Source organism: Pleuronectes platessa, chromosome 22 (assembly GCF_947347685.1).
Source record: "Pleuronectes platessa chromosome 22, fPlePla1.1, whole genome shotgun sequence".
Classification (NCBI taxonomy): Eukaryota; Metazoa; Chordata; class Actinopteri; order Pleuronectiformes; family Pleuronectidae; genus Pleuronectes; species Pleuronectes platessa.
Window position 1 is genome coordinate 16,968,253 of NC_070647.1, and position 21,732 is coordinate 16,989,984.

The following is a 21,732-nucleotide window of genomic DNA, read 5'->3' on the forward strand; positions in this document are numbered from 1 at the left end:
ACTAGGTCCTCTGTGTCTTCTCTAGTTAATAATCAATAAAAACAAACTATTTTTCTGAGTATCTGCCTATGTCTGTGTGGAATGTAATGGATATTCGCTGCATGCCTAAGCATTGTCGTTGTCTTTTTTTTTTTCTTCAAATTTATGTCTACCCCCTCGGCTCAGCTGCAGATGAAACAGCGAAGGGCTCGTTGTTCTTTTCTCTGAAGAGCGAGTTTCATCAGGTTGTCTGTTATGTGCTGCCAGCAGAGCTGTAGTTCAGTGGAATGCGTTTGAGAGCGTCGCTGCCAAATCTCCACTTCACCGAATCGACATGATCATCATACTACAGGTGCTCTCTCTCTCTCTCTCTCTCTCTGTTCACTACACAAGACTAGCTGAATTAAATCAAGTATATATCTCTGTATGGGCTGTTCCACCTGCTGTGAGGATGCAGTAAGTCCATAGGAAGTTTAGGAGGAGGAAAAGCTAGGAGGTCTGGCTGCCCTCCAGCTTTAGGGCAAGCCCTGTCTGGAGGGGGGAGGGGGGAGGGGGGGGGTGGTTGGGTTTGAAAGGATTGTAATCGTAGGAAAGGCTTTGGGAAGGAAGGGAGTCTGAGGCCATTTCAGGTCATCTACAACTGAGTCATGTCCGTGAGGCCGCGGGGAGAAGGAAGAATACCTTACCCTGCTGGATAATTACAGACCCAACATGGAAGACAAGGGGTTACTTGGCAGAGGCTTGTAATACTTTACCTCCTGGTACAACAAGGACTCATTGTACTGGTCACAGGAAGAAAACAAGCATCTCCTTTTTCAGTCACAGGCCGGCTGAGCTACAGAGGGCACACGTTTAATTAACTCGATCGCGAATCATTCGAGGTGAAAGTCGATCACTTGTGTCTGCAGACCTACTTTATCTTCAAGGGTGTGGGATACATTCATACCTGAGTTGATTGTACTTTATTAATGTACACGTGAGCTGAAACACTCGGTCGTGTGGTGCCAACGTTTGTCCGTGCACGGTCGAGCTCGGCCCCTATGGACCTCCAGTCTTTCAAACCAGTTTGTCAACCTCGTATATTTCTTGGACGGGAGGTGTTAACCGCCTTCCACAAAGCATAACATGCTACTGCTTCTCCTGGTCCACTCCTTTGTTTGAACAAGTCCAATGTGGTCTCAACTCTCTGCGTTTCACCGGGCTCAAGGTGCAGGCCGCGGTGGAGCAGCTGCACCGAACACAGGAGATGTCACTGTCAGAGCGAGAGGCCGCCGTACCCGTGTGTGAACATGAACACGCTCCAAAGATGATAAAGAAGCAGCCATACAGGGCACAGGATTCGCTTACTGAGCCAGTTTCCTCTGAAACATGCGTCATGAAATCTCAGTAGGTTACATATACCCCCCCACCCCCATCTCCCTTGACTCTAGGACACCATCTGGTGGCCAGTGAGCAGAAGTTCATGAAGATGTAAGTCCATTTTATCCGTGGACTGAAACCTACAGCATATGATCCATGTTGAACATCTTAAAATGACGTCTTCTCCTGGAAGCACGTCCTCAAATGTCACTGCCCCACATTCTAAACCCTAAGCTTCTGATGTGACCTGGATGAAGCAATTGTGCTTCTCAAAAAGTTTGATCTCTCACGGTTGTGTTCACTGTGAACCTGATGAAAGAGAGATCAGACCGCCTCACAATCCTTTAACCAACTTCCTCCTAATCTCCCCCCTTCAGATAATTCTTCCCTGTCGACTTTAAGCCCGGGCTCAACGAAAAGAGAGCAAATAAAAATAATGAGGCTCATGATATGAGGGGAAACAAAGGCAGAGATTAGAGCCCTTTGAGGCCGGTGTTCGATTTAATCTCGTGGCTGGTTTGTTTGCGATGCTTTCCCAGAATGAAGCGATTACGTTCATCTTGATGAGTCGAGGAGAGTTGGTTAGGAAAGAGCTGCATCTCTGCTTTTCTGCTGGAACGTTTCAGTAGTTTTTTGTATATTAAATAGAGGTGAGGAGGAATCAACCTCAGGACAGGTTTAGTTTTACTTACAATGAAAAGTGGAAGCAGGAGGAAAACAGCTCAGCTCGTCTTTGTCCAGATTGGAAAAGAAACCCTCACATACCAACACCTCTCTCTTACTTTCTTACTCTTTTGTCTCCAATGGGAGATAAAGCTGCAGTAAGCTCCCTCCATCATCCCCCTAGCCTTCGCAAGACGTCGGGCCTCACCCCCAGTTAAGTTCATCCTGGCTTCCTCGCCGGTAGCAGCCCTGTGCCAAGTCATTTTGGTCTTCCAGGTTTTATTTTGCCTGGAGGAGTCCGTCTCAGCAGAACTTTGGGGATCTGCGTCCAGTCCAGTGGAAGCACGTTGCCCAGCCGTCAGTCGACTCCGCCTGACTCCACTGATGATGTTCTCTTGTTTTCCCCCGTGTGATTCCAGGTTTGTGATCTTGTTAAGGCCGGAGGAAGCTTCGTGGCTTTGTCAGAAAATCCTTTTTCATATCGCTGTGGTTTCCCTCCAGCATCCAGAACCGAACAATAAGTCGGACTTAACTCTTGCATGGAGGCACCTTTGATTCCGGCTGTACTGCTTGGACTTCCAGATGTTTCAATATTGAGAAAAGACATCCCGGTCTTTCCCCAGTCTTACCACATTTTTATAGACAACATAAATCACATAGAAATAACTTATGACGAGTAAGTCTCCGACTGTATATTGGAGATAAACCTTTTAACCTCTTTTTAAGCAGATCTTCAGTTCACCATCGCTCTTGAACTTGCTGGACCTGATTCTGCCCTCACCACACGGATGTGGATTTTAAGCAACAGTAAACTTTTCCCTCTGCGTTTGAAACCGATCCAAACAGCAGTTTTACAAACTCCTTCCAAACTGCAGAGTTTCATAAGCTCCAGTTTCTGTGTATCTGATGTAAGATGGAGTGTTTGGGGAAAGGATGATGTCACCGTTTACTTCGCACAAGCCCATTGTTTCTTTGTATGACAACTTCAATCGGTGGCTATATATACGTTTCAAGTTCGCAGCTAAATTTAGCATCACTGCACCACATTGTCACTTGAACCCGGTTCTTCTCTGGTGTTTGATGTGTGCGTCTGAATGAAGAAAGATGGATAATTTGTGTAAAAGATGTAAAATATCTGTACAAAATAATATCTGTGGTCTTGTAGACAAGACCTTAATCTGCGATTATCATTCAGCTGCACATTTCTCACCGGAGATCGAACCCACTCACCAAGGTTACACAGAACAAGAACAGACGTTGGGGATGAGGAGTGAATGAAAGAGGAATCTCTTTTGGACCCGAGGGCAAAGCGAACCCCACGACCCTGTTTCCAGCCCCGAGGAGAGAGCACGCCAGCGCAGGGATGGGATGGCCCCGACACGAGTAAAAGAAAAACACTCAGAGTCGGGATGATACAGCAATCTGGGATTTGTGGCGAGAATCTAGCTGGAGCCCGTTGCTGTGGCAATACGCCTTTGATTTGGATCCTGGCTGTGGTTTCACTGGGATTTGCGAATTTGGAGAGAACTGGATGCAGGAACGAGATACAAGAAATTATTAAGTGTTTGACTTTCGGGGTTGGAGAGAAAGAGAGAGACAGAACTCACTTGTCAAGCAGTGGATCCCTCTCTCCCTCCACTTCCCTCTCTTTCTCTTTCTCTCTGTTCACACACACGTTCTTTTCTCTAATCAACAAACACAGGCTTTCCCAGGGGGCTTGATTTACTGTGCAGTGGAGTTATGGTAAGGGAACTGTTCCCAACACAAGGTGGCTGCCAGGGGAGGCTCTGCCAGCCACCGTGCTGGTGCTGGTGTTGATGTTTTCAGGGAAAAGCTGTGACGTGCGCGGCCCTGATATGCATCCTCGCCTGCCTGGAGATCAAAACACTGGACGTGGGTCATAAACCCCCCGAGAGCCGAATCCTCCAGACGCACGGAGTGAGAGAAAGAAAGATCGAAGAGCATCTGTCAGCAGCGCGGCCCTGCCGACCGTGCTTTGGTCGACTGTGAGGTCCCGGTGACCTGGCCCCACCGATGTGCTGGGCCCCGGTGCTGGCTCCGGCCTTGACCAGCTCAGGGAACACGATACTTGAATCATTCATAATTAGCTCCTTCCCTTTGCTTAATAACACATGAAGACAAATGGGTTCCAAGAATTTTCCAAATGGAAAAGAGTTGGCTTGGAATTAAAGGCGAGGAAGTTGCCTGCAAGTCTTGTATTGTAGTGGTTCGCTCGTTCTCCACTGTTCCTCAACAATTCAGCAGCTTACGATTTCCTATTATTCAAGTTTTCAAGAAGCTTAGTCATGAATATAAAAGTTTATTTCTTTTTACATTGTCTTCACAGGACATAATAAGTTATACACACAAATAAAATGGCCCTCGTGGAACCTCACAAAGCTACAGTGTGATTTAAATATGTGATTTCATATACAACGTTAAAACCAAACGTCCATCCATTTGCTTGGGATTGTGTCTCGTCCGTGTGTCTCGTCTCTGCAGAAAGTCTCTGTCCCGGGTCCTAAGACGAGCCGAGCTTGTCCAGGGCCCCGTGCAGGGTCTTCAGGTCTTCCCTCATCTGGCTCAGAGCCTTTTGGATCTTTCCGGGCTGATCCAGAACGTCCACGCTGCAGGTAAACGGGTCGTAGCGAACTGCAAAGGGACGCTTGATAGTTGTAGAGTATCTCCTGTGCAAAGGAAATCATGCATTTAGATTAGTATTGGAAAGATGCAAAGATATGAGCGGGTTGTCGGCTCCAAAATCATCCATAGGTGTTCAGCTGGGTTTCAGTAGGGATTTTAAAAACCATAATACATGTTTCATGTCATGTTAATACGACTTTGACCTGAATTTAACCAACTGATGTTTTCTTTTGTGTATTTGTGTCTTTAATTATTCGCAGGATTACATGAAAACTAGGGAATGAACTTCTACCAAACTTGGTGGAGGGAACCTAACTTTGCCCCAGGTTAAATTCAGTTTATGTACAGACCTGTGCCTGATAATTATATTAATAAGGTTTTAGGTTTGCTCTCGTGTTTTCATTACATTTTACATTTCAGATTTAGACGTTGCAAAATTTATCCCCAAATTTAATTTACAGTGTTCTGAACATTCAAGTACAACAGATTGTATTATAGTTAAAGGAACAGCACAGTTGTATATGTGTGTGTGTTGCTTTTTTAAAATCATGTAACTGTATTAAAACGCCGCTGAGTGAACACAGCTCAGATGTTGGTTTCCTGACAGTTCTGGACATGAAGTAATGAGAGAAATACCTCAACTTGATCTTTGCATCCTCAAAGTTCTCAGACACAAAGTAAACCGGCTGGTAGGTCTGGTCCTGGTACGGCTGCAGCGCCGTCTCCTCCGGGTTGAACGGCTTGTACTCTGGCTCGTTAGACAGAGCGTACTGAGAGGAGCAGGTCAAACTGATCGTGAGCCAGGCCAACAAAACAGGGGGGGGGGGGGGGGACACGCTGCAGTAAAACATGAACACTTACGACGAGCTCTCCGTAGGAAGACAGCAGTCCAGCTCCGTAAGCCTTCACTGCTCCATTCTGCTTGCACAGGCCAAATTCCACTGTGAACCAGTATAGCTATAATGAAATCAAGTGAAACACAGATAGATAACGTGGTTTAGAGTTTGTCTGAAAGGAGTAACAGTGAGTCGGCTGATTGGTGAATCCACTGAGCATGTTTTATTTATAGAGGCTTTATTTTTACATCATGAAAAGACAATGAGATGAAGGGTTTCAGCTCAGGATCATTTTTTTTGCCAAGATTTCAGTGTTTTACATGTTTGCATTAACTTTAAATGAAAAAGGCACAAATGTAAACCTTGGAGCTGGACTATAATAATAATATTTATATAATAAAAGGGACGGAACAAAACAATAAGTTGGAAAAATGGATCTAAAGGCCAGCAGGTTTAAACCAATGTCAAGTTATTCAATCAATCAATCAATCAAACTTTATCCATGTAGCAAAGGATGTTAACAATTTATTAAACATTTGTTTTATTAGGATTTAGAGACTAATATATATAAAAGCAATCAATACTAGAAATGACAATAATCAAAGAAAGTTAAGATGTATAATAAATACTGACATTTCAGTCAAATAAAATGGAATAAGATGCATAATAATCTATACATTTAATTAAAAGATCCATCAAATTAAAGAACACTACATAAAAGCCAGACTAAATAGGTGTGTTTTTAATTTATGTTCAGCTCCTCTCAGATCCTTTGTGAGGCGTAATATTGACTCCAGCCACAAGATGGCGCTGAATAACCATGATTAAACTGAGTGGTTTCCTTTAGATGTTAAAAGATTTTCCTTCAACTTTTGATCGATCAATTAATCAGTCAAATTAAATTAGTTTTGCCCACAATAACATATACAACTTCGTCACTGAGGGAAAAACAAGGTGCAACATCCTTTGCCCTTAACCGTCATTAAGAGAAAGGAAAAACTACCAAAAAACATCTGATTATAACATTAAATACAATCTCCTGTGACATTTTATCCCAAAGTATTGATTTTACAAACATTGAGCCTTCTGAATATGTATTAAACTCCATTGAATTGACTTTTAAATTGATTTTATGTGGAAGTTAAATTAAAGTACAACCTACCGTTGACAGTTTCTCAATGTCCTCATCTGAAGCTCCCAGCGAGGCGAGTCCAATCTCCTGAAAATATTAAAATGCATTAGAGTTGAATGTAATTCTGAACATAAGAAATGAAAGATGATGAGGAGCACGGTTCAGTCACCTGAGAAAACTGAGCGAACTCTTTGTCCAGCAGCATGGGGATGTGTCCGAGCAGTTCATGGCAGCAGTCTCTGCCAGGGGCAGGGGAGGGGGGGGGGGGGGGGGAGCAGAGGTGTTCAGGGAAACAGCGTCCGTACGTGCACGTGAATAAATGAAAGTTGTGATGAACTCACGGCTCGGGGGAGTGCATGGGGGCCGAGCAGTGTCGGATGTACTGAGTGCACTGAAACACCCTGAAGGCCAGACTGGCGAGGAAGTCCCGGGCGGACAGCAGGCCGGCGACCGGACGCAGCTGGAAACCGGTCTTCTCTGAAAGCAGCAGAAGAAGAACGTAGATGTTCAGAGGAGACGGAGACGATAGATGCACGGAAAACATACGGTGATATCCTTAGTGTGACCTTTTTAAATCAACCTTGATCCCTGATTCTGTTCTTTTCTCGTCGAAATATCACTTTTGTTAGTAATTTAACAAAAAACACACAATCCTAGTGGTGTTTCCACTTGTGTGTTTCATCTAAATTGTACAAATTGTTGTTTTATTTTGAGTTTTTACGACAACTGAAGCTACCACAGGTTCTCCATCATGTTTGGAGGGGGAGGGTGAGGTGAGGGACACTCAGCTGCAACATGCAACTTCACCACTAGATGTCGCTAAACTCTACACACAAAACATGAATAAACAACAACACTCCTCAATCATCTATCACTTGTGTTTTGTATTAATCTTTTGCACAGCTTAACCTTATATTAAATGTAATTTCCCAGTCACTGCTGCCTTTCAGGATACCAGACACACATCTTCATTTTTTATTTCTGCACACTATCTCATAATTCTACCTTTTAAGACCTTATAGACAAGCAGGGACATTAATTTGTTGTGCTCTTTTCAATCTGTGTTCTCTAAGGTTCTCTTTTAGTTCTAACGTTTCCTCCTCTGTCACCTTTCAGGAAGGCGGACACCTCCCTGAGCTGAGGGATGCGTTGCTCCCCGTAGCCGCACTCCTCCTCCAGCTGCTGCAGCCCGTCCAGGAACTGACGACAGGCCAGAGTCGGGTAGATGCTCCTCAGCTGCTGGTAGATCTCCCTCCTTCAGATTAAACACAGTCGAACAACATCAACACACAATCGCACTTTTAAACAAACTCCCCAACGGAGCCATTATTGTGCTGAAGGCTGATAAACGTGCCGAATATAAGAATGTTCAATGCTCAATGACATTTAACAGTTTAACCATAGATTTGGCTATAAATAACTATAAATAATAAGAAACAACCAAATATATTGAACCTGAATCAAGATCTAAAATATAAACGTGCATCTTTCCTGCATTGTTACGTCTGAAAAGTAAGTTTTCATGATGTCAAACAAAAAGGCCGAGACCGATATGTCTGTGAAAGGCTGAGACATGATAAATCGGTCGGGTTCTTCTTCCCACAATGCATCTGTGACGCTGACTCTCACCATGTGGACACTTCCTCTGCTGTGTACTCCACAAGGGGCAGCGGGTCGCCCCTGCAACAAAGAAAAAGCTCATTTAATGACACAATATTCACGTCAAACTCAGAAAACAGATGAGCTTCATTCTGAAAACTCACTGTTTGAATGTGAACGCGAGCTCGGAGATGAAGGCTCGTCTCTTCCTGTATTCTGCGTCACTGAATCCCTGTGAGACAAAGATGGAGGAGACCATGAGTGAGTGAATTCATCTGAAGAGCGACTCAGTGACATTCTGCAGCAGACGTGGAAAACACTCACTGGATGATCCTGATCCATGTCCGGATCGAATTTGGTGATTAACATGTTGCATCTGTCCAGGTCTTTAATCCGTCGAGGGAACCAGGGAACTGACAGGAGGAGGAATATAATGAGTGGTTTTGTTAATGAGCTTGTTTGCATGTGATTATCAAATGGAAACATTAAAAGGGAGAATTTGATGAATGAATGATGCCACTAACAGACGGGAACAGAGGGAAGATATCATAAAAAGTATAATAATATGATCCTGCACCTTTCTCCTCTGGAATGAAGCGAACGTCGTCAGCCGCTCTCTTCAGGGAGTTGAGGAACACGTCCAGGTCGGAGCCGTGAACTTCACACTTCATGAAGAACTCCAGGTCCGTCGTGCTGTTCTTCGACTTCCTGCCGGGTCGACTCTCGATGTGAAGAAGTTTGGCTTCAAACGTCTACAAGAGAAAAAACTGGATTAACAAAAGAAATAAACCTCGTTTTGTTCTTCTGTTCTCTTTAATCATCTTGACCGATCGATATCTTTCCACTCATCAAACTTCAGTTTATTAGCTTGAATTTTTCAAAGTTGAAGTCCAAGGTGCTGGAAGTTATGGATCAGACCAAATCCATCAAAACCTACATTCATAATAAGAGTGGAGCCTTAAATTGAGCAACAATATGAATAAAACAATATCAGTGATGCATTTAAAGGACATTTTTTGTGCCATTTTCTTGTGGAAAAAACATTTAAATCAAATCCAATAAGATCATATTAATGTAGAGGATCTTAAATTGTCAATTAAATTGTTCATTTTCAAATCAAGATTTAGAATTTAAAATAGCCTGAATAAGCAATAATTAATCGTACTGATTAAACCACCAACAGTTTAGAATTACACTCAACTCGACTATACAACGTTAAAATGCAGCTGATATGATAATAATGTTCCAGTAATGTGGAACATGTGAAGATACAATATCTACAATCAATCCACCAATCAATCAGCATCAATAAGTGATAATAATAATAATGATACATAAATATGACATTATACTACTGTATATCATGCATATAAACCCTCACAGGGGCCATTTCCCCTCATTATTACTACTTATGTATTACAGAATTAGATTACTTTTACAGTTTAGTACAACTTTTCAGTACAGTAAATTAACTGAAAAGTAAATAAGTACATTGTATTTATAAAGCCCCTTTTAATACCAAGGTAACAAGGTGTTTTACAAAACAAAGATTAAAGCGGAAAATAACAGAGTAAAACACAAAGAATAGAAGAATAAAAACTACACAGAAGCAAAAACAATGGAACAAAGAGGACTAGACCAAGTTCAAATATTAAAGAAGTAGGTTTAACATATTAAATCTGGATATTGGGGACGTGCAGGTGATGGAGGAGCTTCTCCATCTTCGCATGTTTCTTGGCTCACCTCGAAGATTTTGCCAGTTTTGAAGAATCCTGCGTTCTTGTCGTTGCTGAGAGAGAAGAGCACGTTGACCGTCACCCGGCCGTCCTTCTCCTCGAACACGGAGCCGTCCCCGGACCTGCAGGGGCCGGTGGGGCCCGGGGGCCCCGGGGGGCCCGAGGAGCCGCTGCTGCGCTCCCGCCGAGCATCCTCGATCAGACTGTGCCTCCTCCCGCTGCACGGAGCCGCCTGCACCCCGCCCTCCGTCTTCATGTGTGCGGTGTGCGGAGCTTCCAGAGTGAGGGGGGCTGCAGGTTCCTCCAGGTTTAAATACCCGGAGGTCCGAGGGTCTCATGGAGAGGAGGTGCGCAGGAGCAGCGTGCGCGTTGGGCTCCTTTTGGCTCCTATTGTGCGTCATGAGATCTTCACATCTATGTATAGGTTAAAAACACCATAACAGGGTTACACAAAAAAATGCAATGTTTTATGAAACACAACAGATTCATTCAAAAAGGTGATGTAAGATAAATCTTATTTCTTAAAGCAAAAAGGACCTTTTGACTGATTTGTTGGTTTTGGCTGATTTCACTATTTTGATGTACCCATCTATTAATTGAGTGTTAAAACCAAATTGTGAAATGATGGAAGAAGTATTCAAACCATTTAAAAGTAAAATTACAGATGTCACTTTAAACTGCAATATAGCAAACGATATAAGAGGAGAAAGCAGCTTGAATGGAGGATTACAGTTTAAAGAATTTACTTGAGTTAAGACAAATTTGCAAGAAAATACACTTTTCAAATTGAAAGTTCTCTTACTGCAGAATTGTTTCTTATATGTTTTGTCTCGATTATTGTTATTGGTGCAACATGCAAACAGCAATTTAATATTGTAGTCAATTTACAGTAAAACTACTTTATTTATAGTTTGTTGAAGTATATAGTTGCATGAAATAGAGGTAGTCATTTAAAATAACTTTACATTATACCTGTCATTAAACAGCAATAAAACATAGCAGATTGAAATGTACTTAGGCTGCAGAAAATGCAGTTTTCAAAGTAAAAGCACAACTGATGCTGAATGTTGTTATAATTCTCGGTGGAGTATAAGTATAAAGTAAAATGACATAGAAATATCGTAATAAAGTACCCCTGAAATTGTACTTGAGCAAATAAACTTCCACCACTCTAATTTCTTAATTAGAGTGGTGGAAGTTTTAAGAATATTAACAGATGTATGAAAGACACAAGCTCTTAAAGTTCCAAGAGTAGTAAAGTTTATTTTCTTCAGTAAAACATTTCATGCAGATACAAAACATTTATTCCAGCAAAGCAAAAATTAAAGCTTTAGCGACAAAAATGATCCCTCAGTAAGTTTTAGCTTTAAAATGCATAGAAAAAAATAAGATCATTGCAGTTGTCGTTTGGCATCAAACAAAAATTATATGTTTACAAGGTTTTAGATTCAAGTCAATAAGATGTTGATGGACAAAGTTAACGTTTTTACTGTAACACATTTTATATTGCCACGTTCCTTATTGTCCTGCATATGGTACACTAAATTCACTTAACTGAAATACACATAGAGTATTTGCTACTAATTGGATAATATATCTATATATCTATATTTATATCATTATTATTTGATTGCATATTTGTTACAATGTAAAGAAAAACGAATCTGCGTAACAGTTTAGTTCCGCAGTCTAATAAAAGAGCGACTGTTTCAATGAAGAAGGGAAAGAAGGAAAGTGATCGTCAGGCAGATTCAGCTTCTTTCTCCTTTATGCCAGTTTCCTCAGGGCTTCACACAGTTTCCCCATTTCACCTAAAACAAAGAGCAAAAACAGAGAATTCATTCAACTGTTATTTGAAAAATATAGAAGATGATTGTATAACGAGAATATGAAACTTTGAATCAGTGGTTTCCAACTGCTCTAGGGATTAGAGAGTTTTTTCCCTGTGTTAAAAGAGATTTAAGTGTTTCTTTCTCACTCTAGTCGAGGGTGAAGTGAAAATTGTGATTTGTGAATACGGGCTGAACAAATAAAACTCTGATTGATTGATTGATTAAAAGGGGATCGTCCACTCTGAGCTAAAACGTGATGTGGGTGTGACACTCACTGCCGATGCTGTCGGCCAGGTTCCTGAGCTGCTTGGTGTTATCGAGCACTTCAATGCTCTGGGTGTAGGGGTTGTACCGCACGGTGAAGGGCCGGGGGATGGTGCCGGCAAAGTTCCTGTGGGGCCACAAAGAAAGAAACGTTCAAAATGAAACCTGAAGTTATGGTGGCAGGTTTCATTCCTCGAGTAAAGAAAGAAGAAGTTCTTACCGGACTTTGTCTTTGGCATCTTCGAAGCTCTCAGCCACAAAGTAGACCGGCTGGTACTCTGTGATGGGATACTTCTGCATGCTGGTCTTCTCCGGGTCAAAGGGCTGCAGTGAGGGTTTGTCTGTCAAGGAGTACTACAAGGAAACACAGGTTGAAAATATTAATATCATTAATGCTGTATGGATTTCAGTGAACAGGAAGTGAGGCGTTATTGAGCGCTCAGCGTTTCTCCAGCTGTGACTCGGCCGAGTGCACATCCTCTGCAGAGAGCGCCTCATGTAACTTGTGACCTTGATGGTGAGATGTTCATCCTCCCTCCGCCCCCAGTTATCTAGTGAATCACTTCACCTGCACCCCCCGCTGGGCCCGGGGGTCCGATTCCCCCAGGGACACATTAAACCTGTGTATGAGTGGACCCACTAACCCACTTCCTGCAGAGCCGAGGTTGTGCAACAAGGTGAACGTGTTATAACGACTCATAAGGGAGGGGGGGGGGGGGGGCTTCTCTTTCTTACCTGCAGCTCGCCGAACGATGAAAGCAGTCCAGCTCCGAAAGCTTTAATCTCCGAACCCTGCTTACACAGGCCGAACTCCACGGTGAACCAGTACACCTGAGGACACACAATCACCACCGTCGAATTAGGATCCGCACAAACACAAGGTTGATGAGCAGGCTCAGAGTCATCTTAAAAACATAAACTGAATCAGATATTATAATTTCTCCTGTACTCACGGTGGCAAGTTTCTCAATGTACTCGTCCGGGGCCCCAAGGGAGGCGAGTCCAATTTCCTTTACACAACAGAATCAATGAACATGTTACAAAGATGTTCAGGATCAGGAAACACAAAATACAACACAACATGGAAACAGATGTGTAGAAACTAATACACACAAATATTTATAATACTAACTTTGGTGCCATTCTTACAAAAGGGTAAAATCAGATTTGAATCCCTGAGGTATTTAATTTAATGTCTTCTGGTTGGAAACTTTATCACCTGTGAGAACTGAGCGAAACCCGGGTCAGCGAACAGAGGGACGTGTCCCAGCAGCTCGTGGCAGATGTCCCTGCGTCACAGAAACACAAGTTACTCTCTGACTTCACACAAGTTCACACTGTTTGTTCTTCCTCTTCTGTCAGAGGTGGAGCCGAGAACCCCCCCTCCCCCCAGGAAACACTCACGGCTCAGGTGTGTACGTGGGCTTGGAGCTGTGGCGGATGTACTGGGTGGAATGGAAGACGCGGAAGGCCAGTCCGCCCAGGAAGTCCCGGGACGAGAGCAGGCCGGCCACCGGGCGAAGCCGGAAGCCCGTGCACGCTGCAGATGAGCAGCACGCCAGGGATGGAGGGGAGGAGAGGGTGAGTGTTGAATAACAGAGAGAGGGAGGCTGGGAGGGCGGCGTGTGAGGAGCTTCCGGCCTCCCACGTTCACACAGACAGGTTTAAACACTGATATTAATAACTGTATAGAATAATTCCTAACCTTTCTGCTCTACTAATCATTACAAAAAGAAACTGATCACCCATTCTAACATTTAAAACAGAATAACATCTGAATATCAGGAGAACAAAGCAACATTATTTAAAGTTGCATTCAACAGATGCAGGGAAGTTGATAGGAAAATGATATAGACATTAAAAATAACCATAACACATAGAAATGTTACTAAAAGAAGTGAACAGAATAAAATAAAAACTCCAGAATTGACTTAAGGGATAAAACACACACTGATCTGTGAGCTTACACTGCAGGAAGCGGGAGACGTCCTCCAGCTGAGGGATGTTGTCCTGGGTGTAGCCGCAGTACTTCTCCAGCAGGGGGAAGACCCGGTTGTGCTCGCGGCAGGCGTGAGTCGGGTACAGAGTCTTCAGCTCCTTGAACACCGTCCCCCATGTGAGCTTCTCCTCCTCTGTGTACTCCACTCTGGGGATGATTTGGCCACTGGGACCAAGACAAGAGGTTTTTGTATCGTGGTTTGTAAAGTAGCATAAAGGGTATTTCCATGCATATAACTGCATAGGAGAGTATTTGTAGTAGTATTAAAGCAACATAGTGTTGCCAAAAAGTTAATGATAGTGTACATTTCTAAATTCAGAGTATAATTCCATTCCAAGATGTTACAAGTCTCAATTGAGAGAACCAGGCTAACTAAATGCGATTTGCAGATTTCTGAACCTGGCGACCCCTAGTGGTGAAAAAAAAGAACGGTGGCCCCAAATTTTAGCAATTTTCTTTTCTACAAATATGCAAACCTTCACGTTCATTCAAAATATGGTGCAATCATAGAAAATACAACACATATGTTTTAGAAAGCTTTAAAAGATGTCGCTTTTCAAAATGTGTACATATTTTAATCGGAATTTTATCCATATTTGTTTGTTTTCCAGGGAAAGAATCAGGAAATTAGCCAGAACTGAAATATTTCCCCCTTACTGTCTGTAGTTGTAGGCAATGTCGGCAAACTCCTTCCTGCGGCTTCTGTAGACTGGATCTGTGAAGCCCTGAGCGCACACACACACACACACACACACACACACACAAACACACACACACACACACACACACACAAAGGACAGCCATGTTAGATCTCATGAACGCACGCTGCCCACTCTCAGATAAATCAAAGAGTGGAAATCCTCTGCTCGGCCCGGACCCCGAGGCCGCTGACGGGCATCGTGCACTCCGCCTCTGATAGAAGCAGCAACATGCATATTCAGATGAGGCCTTTGTAGAGTGTTGCTCATCTTATGATGAATACATTTCACTTTAATGACGGTGGCGAAAGGGAGCAATTATCTATAATTATAGGGGCTCAATTAAAGCAATGACATCAATTTGTGCGGGGAGATAGTTTCCATTAGAATAGACAGCAGAGTGGGGCCTGTCATCTCCAGAGCGTGGTCTTTCATAAGAGAGGTGGGTGGGCGTGAGAGGACACACACACACACACACACACACAAACAAACACAAACAAACACACACACACACAGGATGTGGCACAAGGACAGATGAGTCAGTCCTCACCGGTGATCAGAGTCCAGCTCCGAGCCGTAACTGAGGATCTGGTTGGCGAAGCGGTCCAGGTCCTGGATGTCATTAGGGAACCACGGCACTGCAGGATAATAACGGTTATTAGATCATCTGTAATTCGTGTGTTTACATTCAACATGTGGTGACTCAGGTCAGATCGATCACACGTCCGGTCCACACACGCAGAGGAAGGGGACATGTTAGAAATACTGGAAGGTTATAACGTTGGAGACATTTTGTGCTTTTGTCTCTCGGACAGTTTCTTGCGTATTCTTAGGTTTTAATTATAAAAATATGACATGCCAGGAAAAACACACAATAAATTAAAACAGTTCAAGAACACAAGGAAATAAATATGGTTGAATAATCAAAAGGAAGAAATTTCTCCTGCTAAGGCCACAGGTTCGATTCCGACCCCAGCCACAGTCATGTTATAGACTAATTGATTAATTTGCAATTAAAACAAAATATTCATGTCCAGTACAAATTGCTATTGATGCTGTAGAAAGTGTTTTCCCTGTGAGATGGTATTTTGAAACTCAACAGAAGACAACACGAGGGGGCATCTGCTCGTCTATATGGATTTATGACCCTCAAAAGAAACACTGGGGCCCAAACATTCATCTACATTTACGCAGTGTGGTCCACCCCGAGGCCCCTGGAACACAATGGGCCCCTGCCAGGCTCCTCCATAAACAGCCAGTCTACGAAGCCGGCCATAAATATCCTGTCGTCCACTTGACCCTCAACCAGTAGCCCTCAGTGTCTGCGTGGTGTCAAGGGAGCATCATGGTGGCCCTGTCTGTCTCCGCCCGCCGTGACCCTGGCATGTTCCTCTTCCCTGTGTTATTCTGGGGTTGGGACACAGAGCTCCTCTGTTCACGTCGGGCCTGTTGGTCCTCAGCGGCTAAACTAATGTCATTCTGGAAACGACTAATATAAAGGGTCGAGACGTGGGCGGCGGGTCATCGGGGTCATCGGACTCATCGGCGACGCTGGATCTTCATTACTGCGTCTGGCTGAGGATCATAAATCACCAGCCAGACTGGAATATCTTAGAGGAGACGTTTGCTGCTTGATAATCTCAGTTAGTCTTATTACTTGAGAAGGTTGACGTGCTCTGACACATATGCTCCTCTACTGGAAACCACTGGTGATCCGCGGCGTCCCTGGCGTCCATTTGTGAACTTTGACAATCAAACACAATTTGCATTATATCGAGGATTCCCACTCGTCTTGTCCCGGTGTGTCCTCTCCCTGCAGTCCCACACTCTGGCCTCACCTGTGGTCCTTCTGTTTGTTGCGGGACAGCTCGTGCACGCAGCCGCTGATCTGCGTGCGCAGGCACTCGATGACCTCGTCCAGGGCCTGGGAGCAGCTGGGGTCCACGCTGATGAAGAACTCGTACTGGTATTTGTCCGTCCCCGATGGACGGGACTCGATGTGCGTCAGGTTGATGCCCTTGTCCTGCAGGAACAGAAGAATGATGGAGACAGTGGTGAGAAGGGAGGGATGTTTGTTTTTTCACAAACAGTTGAAAGTCAAACATCTACTCCTGCAGGCTGCCGCACTACCTCTGTCTCACCACTAGTGGGTGCTGTGAGGCTGCTGGACGGATGTGTTTATTATCTATCAGACACGTTGGAGTCTGCTCGACCTCGACCCCGAGCTGCCTTGACCTCTGCAAACTGACACTGAGCCAGACACACGGGACCTTCACAGTAAAGGCATGCGGGACATGTTGTAGTGGTTACGTGCAGAATGGGGAAATAAATCACCCTCATTCTGCAGCACGGCCCACGGGAACACTGGGAAAGTTTCCACACTTTTTTGGGGGGGGGGAAATTATTCAGAAGATTGTCTTTTAAAAATGCAAAGAGGCCCTGAACGCTGGAACGTGTGATTTTCACGAGGTCTTCAGAGTAGAAATGTGTTTTTGTTTATGTGGTGTTTGGGGAGGGAGAGGGAGTCGGTGGTTCTCTCTCTACCATAGGCTCAGTGGAGGGGAGGAGCCCCACCCCCCCCTTCCATCCTCTCCCATCTGGATCCCATTCAACATAACACATAACCAGTTCTTCCTAGAAGGAGACATGTCCGAGTGCAGGCTGGCATTCCGAAGGAAACGCTGACTCGGGTTTTGTGATGCAACATTTTCTGCTGATTTCTCAAAAACATGTTAATTTCACTCTTGTTGTTATTCTCTATAAACTCATCATTATGAACGCAATAAACAAGTTTAAGGGGATGAGATATTCTGCATACAGATCAGATCTAGTCGAGATACAAACACATTTTATAAATAAAATTGAATAATAAATAATAATAATAAATAATAATAAAATGAACAAATATTTCTCTTGAATGTAATAATCTATTCAAAACAGACACATGTAAAGCTCTTATATATGAAAAATGGACAAGTGATAACATATGTGCTCATAGTAAAGCTGGTAAAACAGATGCAGATGGTCCATAAAAGCAGCTGCATCTCAAAATGTTGAACATTTTGCTTTAGGATTACAGCGTTTAAATCCCTGATAGATTCCACAGTCAATATGTTTAACTTAAGGTGGTTTTCAAGATTCAAACCTTGTCCTGTGCAGAAATAAGTTAATAAGTTATCAGTGCAATGGATTTCTATTTCCCTCTCTCTCTACCTGGGGCTGTCAGTAAATATCAGAGTATAAAAAAAAGGAATGCAAAGATATCAAGATGTGTTATAACCGTGGTTTGGAGTTCAAAATGTGTCCCCGAGCGCACTAAGCTCTTTGATTCTACATTTTTGTGTGTGCTATGAGTGGCCTGGTCCAGCTTAACATAGCAGGCTTTAAGTCCTAACCCCGGTCAGGATGTAAGGGTCGTGCTGTCAGAAGTCGGTGCCCCTCCGAGCCGTCCCGCCGCCACAGGGCCGAGGTGCGAGGTCAAGGTCGGCCCTCGGCTCTGACTCGTCACATGAAAGCCACGCTGCCCCTGTCACATGCTCCCTTCTCTCTCATAAGGATAAAGAGTGTGATGGGGTTTGTTTCTGTGTGCACGACTTTTCCTAAATGTAAACAAAAAGGTTAAGACGTCCACAAGATGACAGTGAACCCGTGATAGAAGGTTGCTCGGCTGAACGTTAGCACATGTTGGTGCGTTCGCCCCGAGAGGAGCAGGCTGACGGTGCTGGGGGGTCATCTGACCCACTTTACTGAATATCTGGATGTGTGGAGGAGAGCAGGGGGTGGAGCAGGGGGAGGATTGGAGAAGTGCGAGCTCATAGGTTCAAAGAGATCCTGATGTTTACAAGTGCGTCTGCAGAGAGCGTTGTTTGGCACATTCTTTTTATTGATCACGCTCGGCCCCGCCCACATCTCCACCCCCACAAACTCACACAGCCGAGGAGAAGAATCTCTCCACAGCTCCACTAACAACAAACATTTGGTAATTCCAGATGTTTTACATGTTTTGGGACTTTAATCCTTCAAGTGTTTGGTATTAATACACACTTTGTTTGGTTTGTGACGGCAGGAAGGAGCGAACACAAATCTGGATGGTTCCTCGATGTGGAAGTTAATACGCTCACGTAGTCACGTACGCAGGCAGATCAGATCGATGGAAGAGAATAAAAAAAAAAACACACTGCACACATTGATACACCGACCTCCTCGTGTTTACATGAGCTCAGATCCCAAAGCTCAAGTCCTGGATCCAAAAGAATCACAAATAAAGGAACCAAAGTGCGAACTGAAAATGGCCAACGTTGAGTAAAAGCACCAATTTATTGTGTCAATTTTTTTATATTATATTGGATGATTATCACTTAATGTATAATATTAAACAGCATTTGATGGGAGATTTCCCAAGGTTGAAGAAAATAACCCTGATGATGTCAATGTGATATCACAAAATAATGGAAAACGAATAGCACGGGTCAATGGTTATTTTCATTATTGATCAGTTGACCGAGTATTTTCTCAAGACATTGATGAATCGTTTTGTCTAGTTGTTCACTGCCAGTAACTGACATTGGGAGAAAGAGGAGGAGGAGGAGGAGGAGGAGGAAGAGGAGGAAGAGGAGGAGGTGAGTCAGTGGATCAAAGAGCACAAAGCTGATACACGAACGTGAGATAAGCTGTTTGTTTGGTTTCCTTCTTTAAAGGGTCAGAAATGCCATGTAAACACAACTCTAACCGATAATCGTGCACGTAACCTGGTTTCTCTGCTAAACACAACAAGCTGGACGTTGTAACAACGCTGCACAATGTTAACATCCAGAGATTATAACATAAAACCCCCCCCCCCACCCCCCCCCCCCCCCCAAAAAAAAACAATAATTAGCTGTGGCCTTTGGGTTTCAGGATATGTCTGTGGATTAAACCGCCCCAGCTCTACATTAACATTCCTGTGTAGTCTCAGTTTTACTCAGTGCATCCTGCTCATGAGAGTCATGTGACCTCAGGTTTGTGAGATTTGGGTTTTTACCTCAAAGAGCCGCAGAGCCCTGGCCAGAGCACCCACCTCCTCCTTCAGGGAGAAGATGCAGGAGATGACCTCGGACTTCTTGTTGGTCTCCTCCTCCAGGTACATGGAGCCTCGTCTCCTCTGTCCAGAAAGAGGAGACAAAAACATGAGGTTAAAACGTGCACTGTTATTATAGAGGTCAGCAAAACAGAGGGAGGGAGACTTTCATTATTCTTCATGATTTACTTTAAAGGTCCAGTGTGTAAGATTCAGGTGAAAATAATTTACTGGCAGAAATTGAATACAAAATAATCCCAGTTATGTTTTCACTGGTGTTGTTTCCTTAACCTCAGAACGAGTCCTTTATATTTAAATACTTTATATTTACATCAGGAGCGAGGCCTCTCTAAGGAGGCAGCCATGTTTTTTACAGTAGCCGAAACTGGACAAACTAAACAACTTTTATGTTTTTATGACATTTTCTAGACAACCACATCCCAATTGTTCATCTGCAGTTTGTCAATCCCTCACTTTCTAATCACTACTCTGCAGTTTGCTTTGGGTTTGGAACCCGTTACGTGTTCTAGTACAGCTGTGAGAGGAAGAGCGTGAAATCGAGCTGAAAGCCGTGAGGTTTGATCGTAAAAAGCTCAAAGCCTTCGCACCTTTCACCTCTGAGCGCAGATCCCTGCAGAACCACATGCTCCACACACACAGTCAAACACAAACACATTGTTTCTGCAGGTACGGTCACGGAGGAACAGAACATCTTACAGATGACGACATTCCTGCACGGTCAAGGCAGCGATCTGTTATCTTTAACGTGTCGTGGTCTGATTGTTTTAGCCCGAAAAATCAATAATAAAATCCATAAAAGTGCTGAAGTTCCCAAATGAAAAGTGGTGTATTCATATAGGGTTTGTTTTTCAAATTTAAAGTTAAAGTCAAAAAGGCAAGAAATCATCACTTTTAGAAGCAGATTTTCGATTATTCAACAACATACTTCATCTCTTTACTTTTTTAAACACTAGCACAATGGTCCTATCCAATCCCAGCTTGTTCAAATACCTGCAAACTGGGAGCAAGGTGTATTATGACATCACATTTTTGCACATTTTGTCATTTTTGTTTGCCTTTGTTTTCACCGAGGCAGCTTTACATTCCCCTGCTTTGTCTGCTGCTGGAAAATTCCAGCTATAACCTGCTCTGTCATTGTAGCTGCATCCAAAACACACTGGTTCTATTCAACTACTTGCACATACATTTACTTTTTACCCCTAGAAATAACTTTTTCCTGCCACGTTTTAAACCACAGCTGAGAACAAGGTAATGGATTTGTCGGTGAAAATCAAATGTCAGCCACAACCTGATGGAATCTAACTATTAATGGCATAAAGATCAATCAGATATCAGAGCATGTCCAGAGTGAGGAATCAGATTTACCCCTGAGCCTTGGTTTTCAGCCTCTGCCTCAGGACCAGAGCTCCCGTTGACTTTCTTGTAAGCAGCGTCCATCTTCTCTCCTCAGGTGAAAGGACCTCTGTGTGTGTCTGTGTGTGTGTGTGTTTGTGTGATGATGCTCAGAGAGTGTGTGAAGGGAGAAGAAGTTTCTCTGCTGCAGCTCTGTGCGTTTTTAACGTGCAGCAGCCATGTGACACCACCACACCCCCTCCTCCGCGTGGCGCTGTCACGGGATGTTTTGCAACTGGAATCACAATTTGGCACATCTGGTTTCGGTTGCGCGCCGCTGGATCGATGCCCCGGCTGTGATGTGCGCATTTTTTTCTGTGTTTAACTTTTGTATTGTTTTGTTGTGTTTCAGTTATCGTTGCTTTCACCACCTTCATGCTGCTGCTGCTGCTGAGAAGCCTGCTGGTGCTCGTGCAGCCTGCAGATCCGAGTCAGACCTCAGGTACGATTCACACCGAGAAGTGAACCTTCACTCCCTGAATCCTTAGTTTGCACGAGTTTAAAACACTGTGAAGGTATTTTC

General features: G+C 43.7%; 2 protein-coding genes across 2 annotated transcripts; both read right to left on the reverse strand.

Moving 5' to 3' along the window:
* Positions 1 to 4,333: 4,333 nt before the first annotated feature.
* th2 (tyrosine hydroxylase 2) lies at positions 4,334 to 10,203 on the reverse strand. The gene is made up of 12 exons (XM_053414898.1): positions 9,955 to 10,203; positions 8,789 to 8,963; positions 8,536 to 8,624; positions 8,376 to 8,443; positions 8,242 to 8,292; positions 7,722 to 7,867; positions 6,954 to 7,089; positions 6,782 to 6,851; positions 6,643 to 6,699; positions 5,506 to 5,601; positions 5,281 to 5,414; positions 4,334 to 4,688 (listed from the first exon to the last, which is right to left on the reverse strand). The coding sequence occupies exons 1-12, from the start codon at positions 10,201 to 10,203 to the stop codon at positions 4,523 to 4,525; spliced, it is 1,437 nt and encodes a 478-aa protein (XP_053270873.1). The 3' UTR covers positions 4,334 to 4,522.
* Positions 10,204 to 11,184: 981 nt separating this feature from the next.
* pah (phenylalanine hydroxylase) lies at positions 11,185 to 21,399 on the reverse strand. Its single transcript, XM_053415483.1, is given in 14 exon segments — positions 11,185 to 11,758; positions 12,055 to 12,170; positions 12,264 to 12,397; positions 12,779 to 12,874; positions 12,997 to 13,053; positions 13,263 to 13,332; positions 13,448 to 13,583; positions 14,011 to 14,207; positions 14,700 to 14,853; positions 14,935 to 14,954; positions 15,291 to 15,378; positions 16,568 to 16,763; positions 19,761 to 19,880; positions 21,183 to 21,399. Coding segments are annotated over 14 exon segments (1,500 nt in total). The 5' UTR covers positions 21,255 to 21,399; the 3' UTR covers positions 11,185 to 11,714.
* Positions 21,400 to 21,732: the final 333 nt, after the last annotated feature.

Coding starts and splice junctions, on each gene's coding strand:
- th2 (XM_053414898.1), bottom strand. CDS start 10,203: ATGAAGACGGAGGGCGGGGTGCAGGCGGCTCCGTGCAGCGGGAGGAGG. Junction 6,700..6,781: donor AGTTCGCTCAGTTTTCTCAG/GTGACTGAACCG, acceptor TAATATTTTCAG/GAGATTGGACTCGCCTCGCT. Junction 5,602..6,642: donor ACATTGAGAAACTGTCAACG/GTAGGTTGTACT, acceptor ATTTCATTATAG/CTATACTGGTTCACAGTGGA.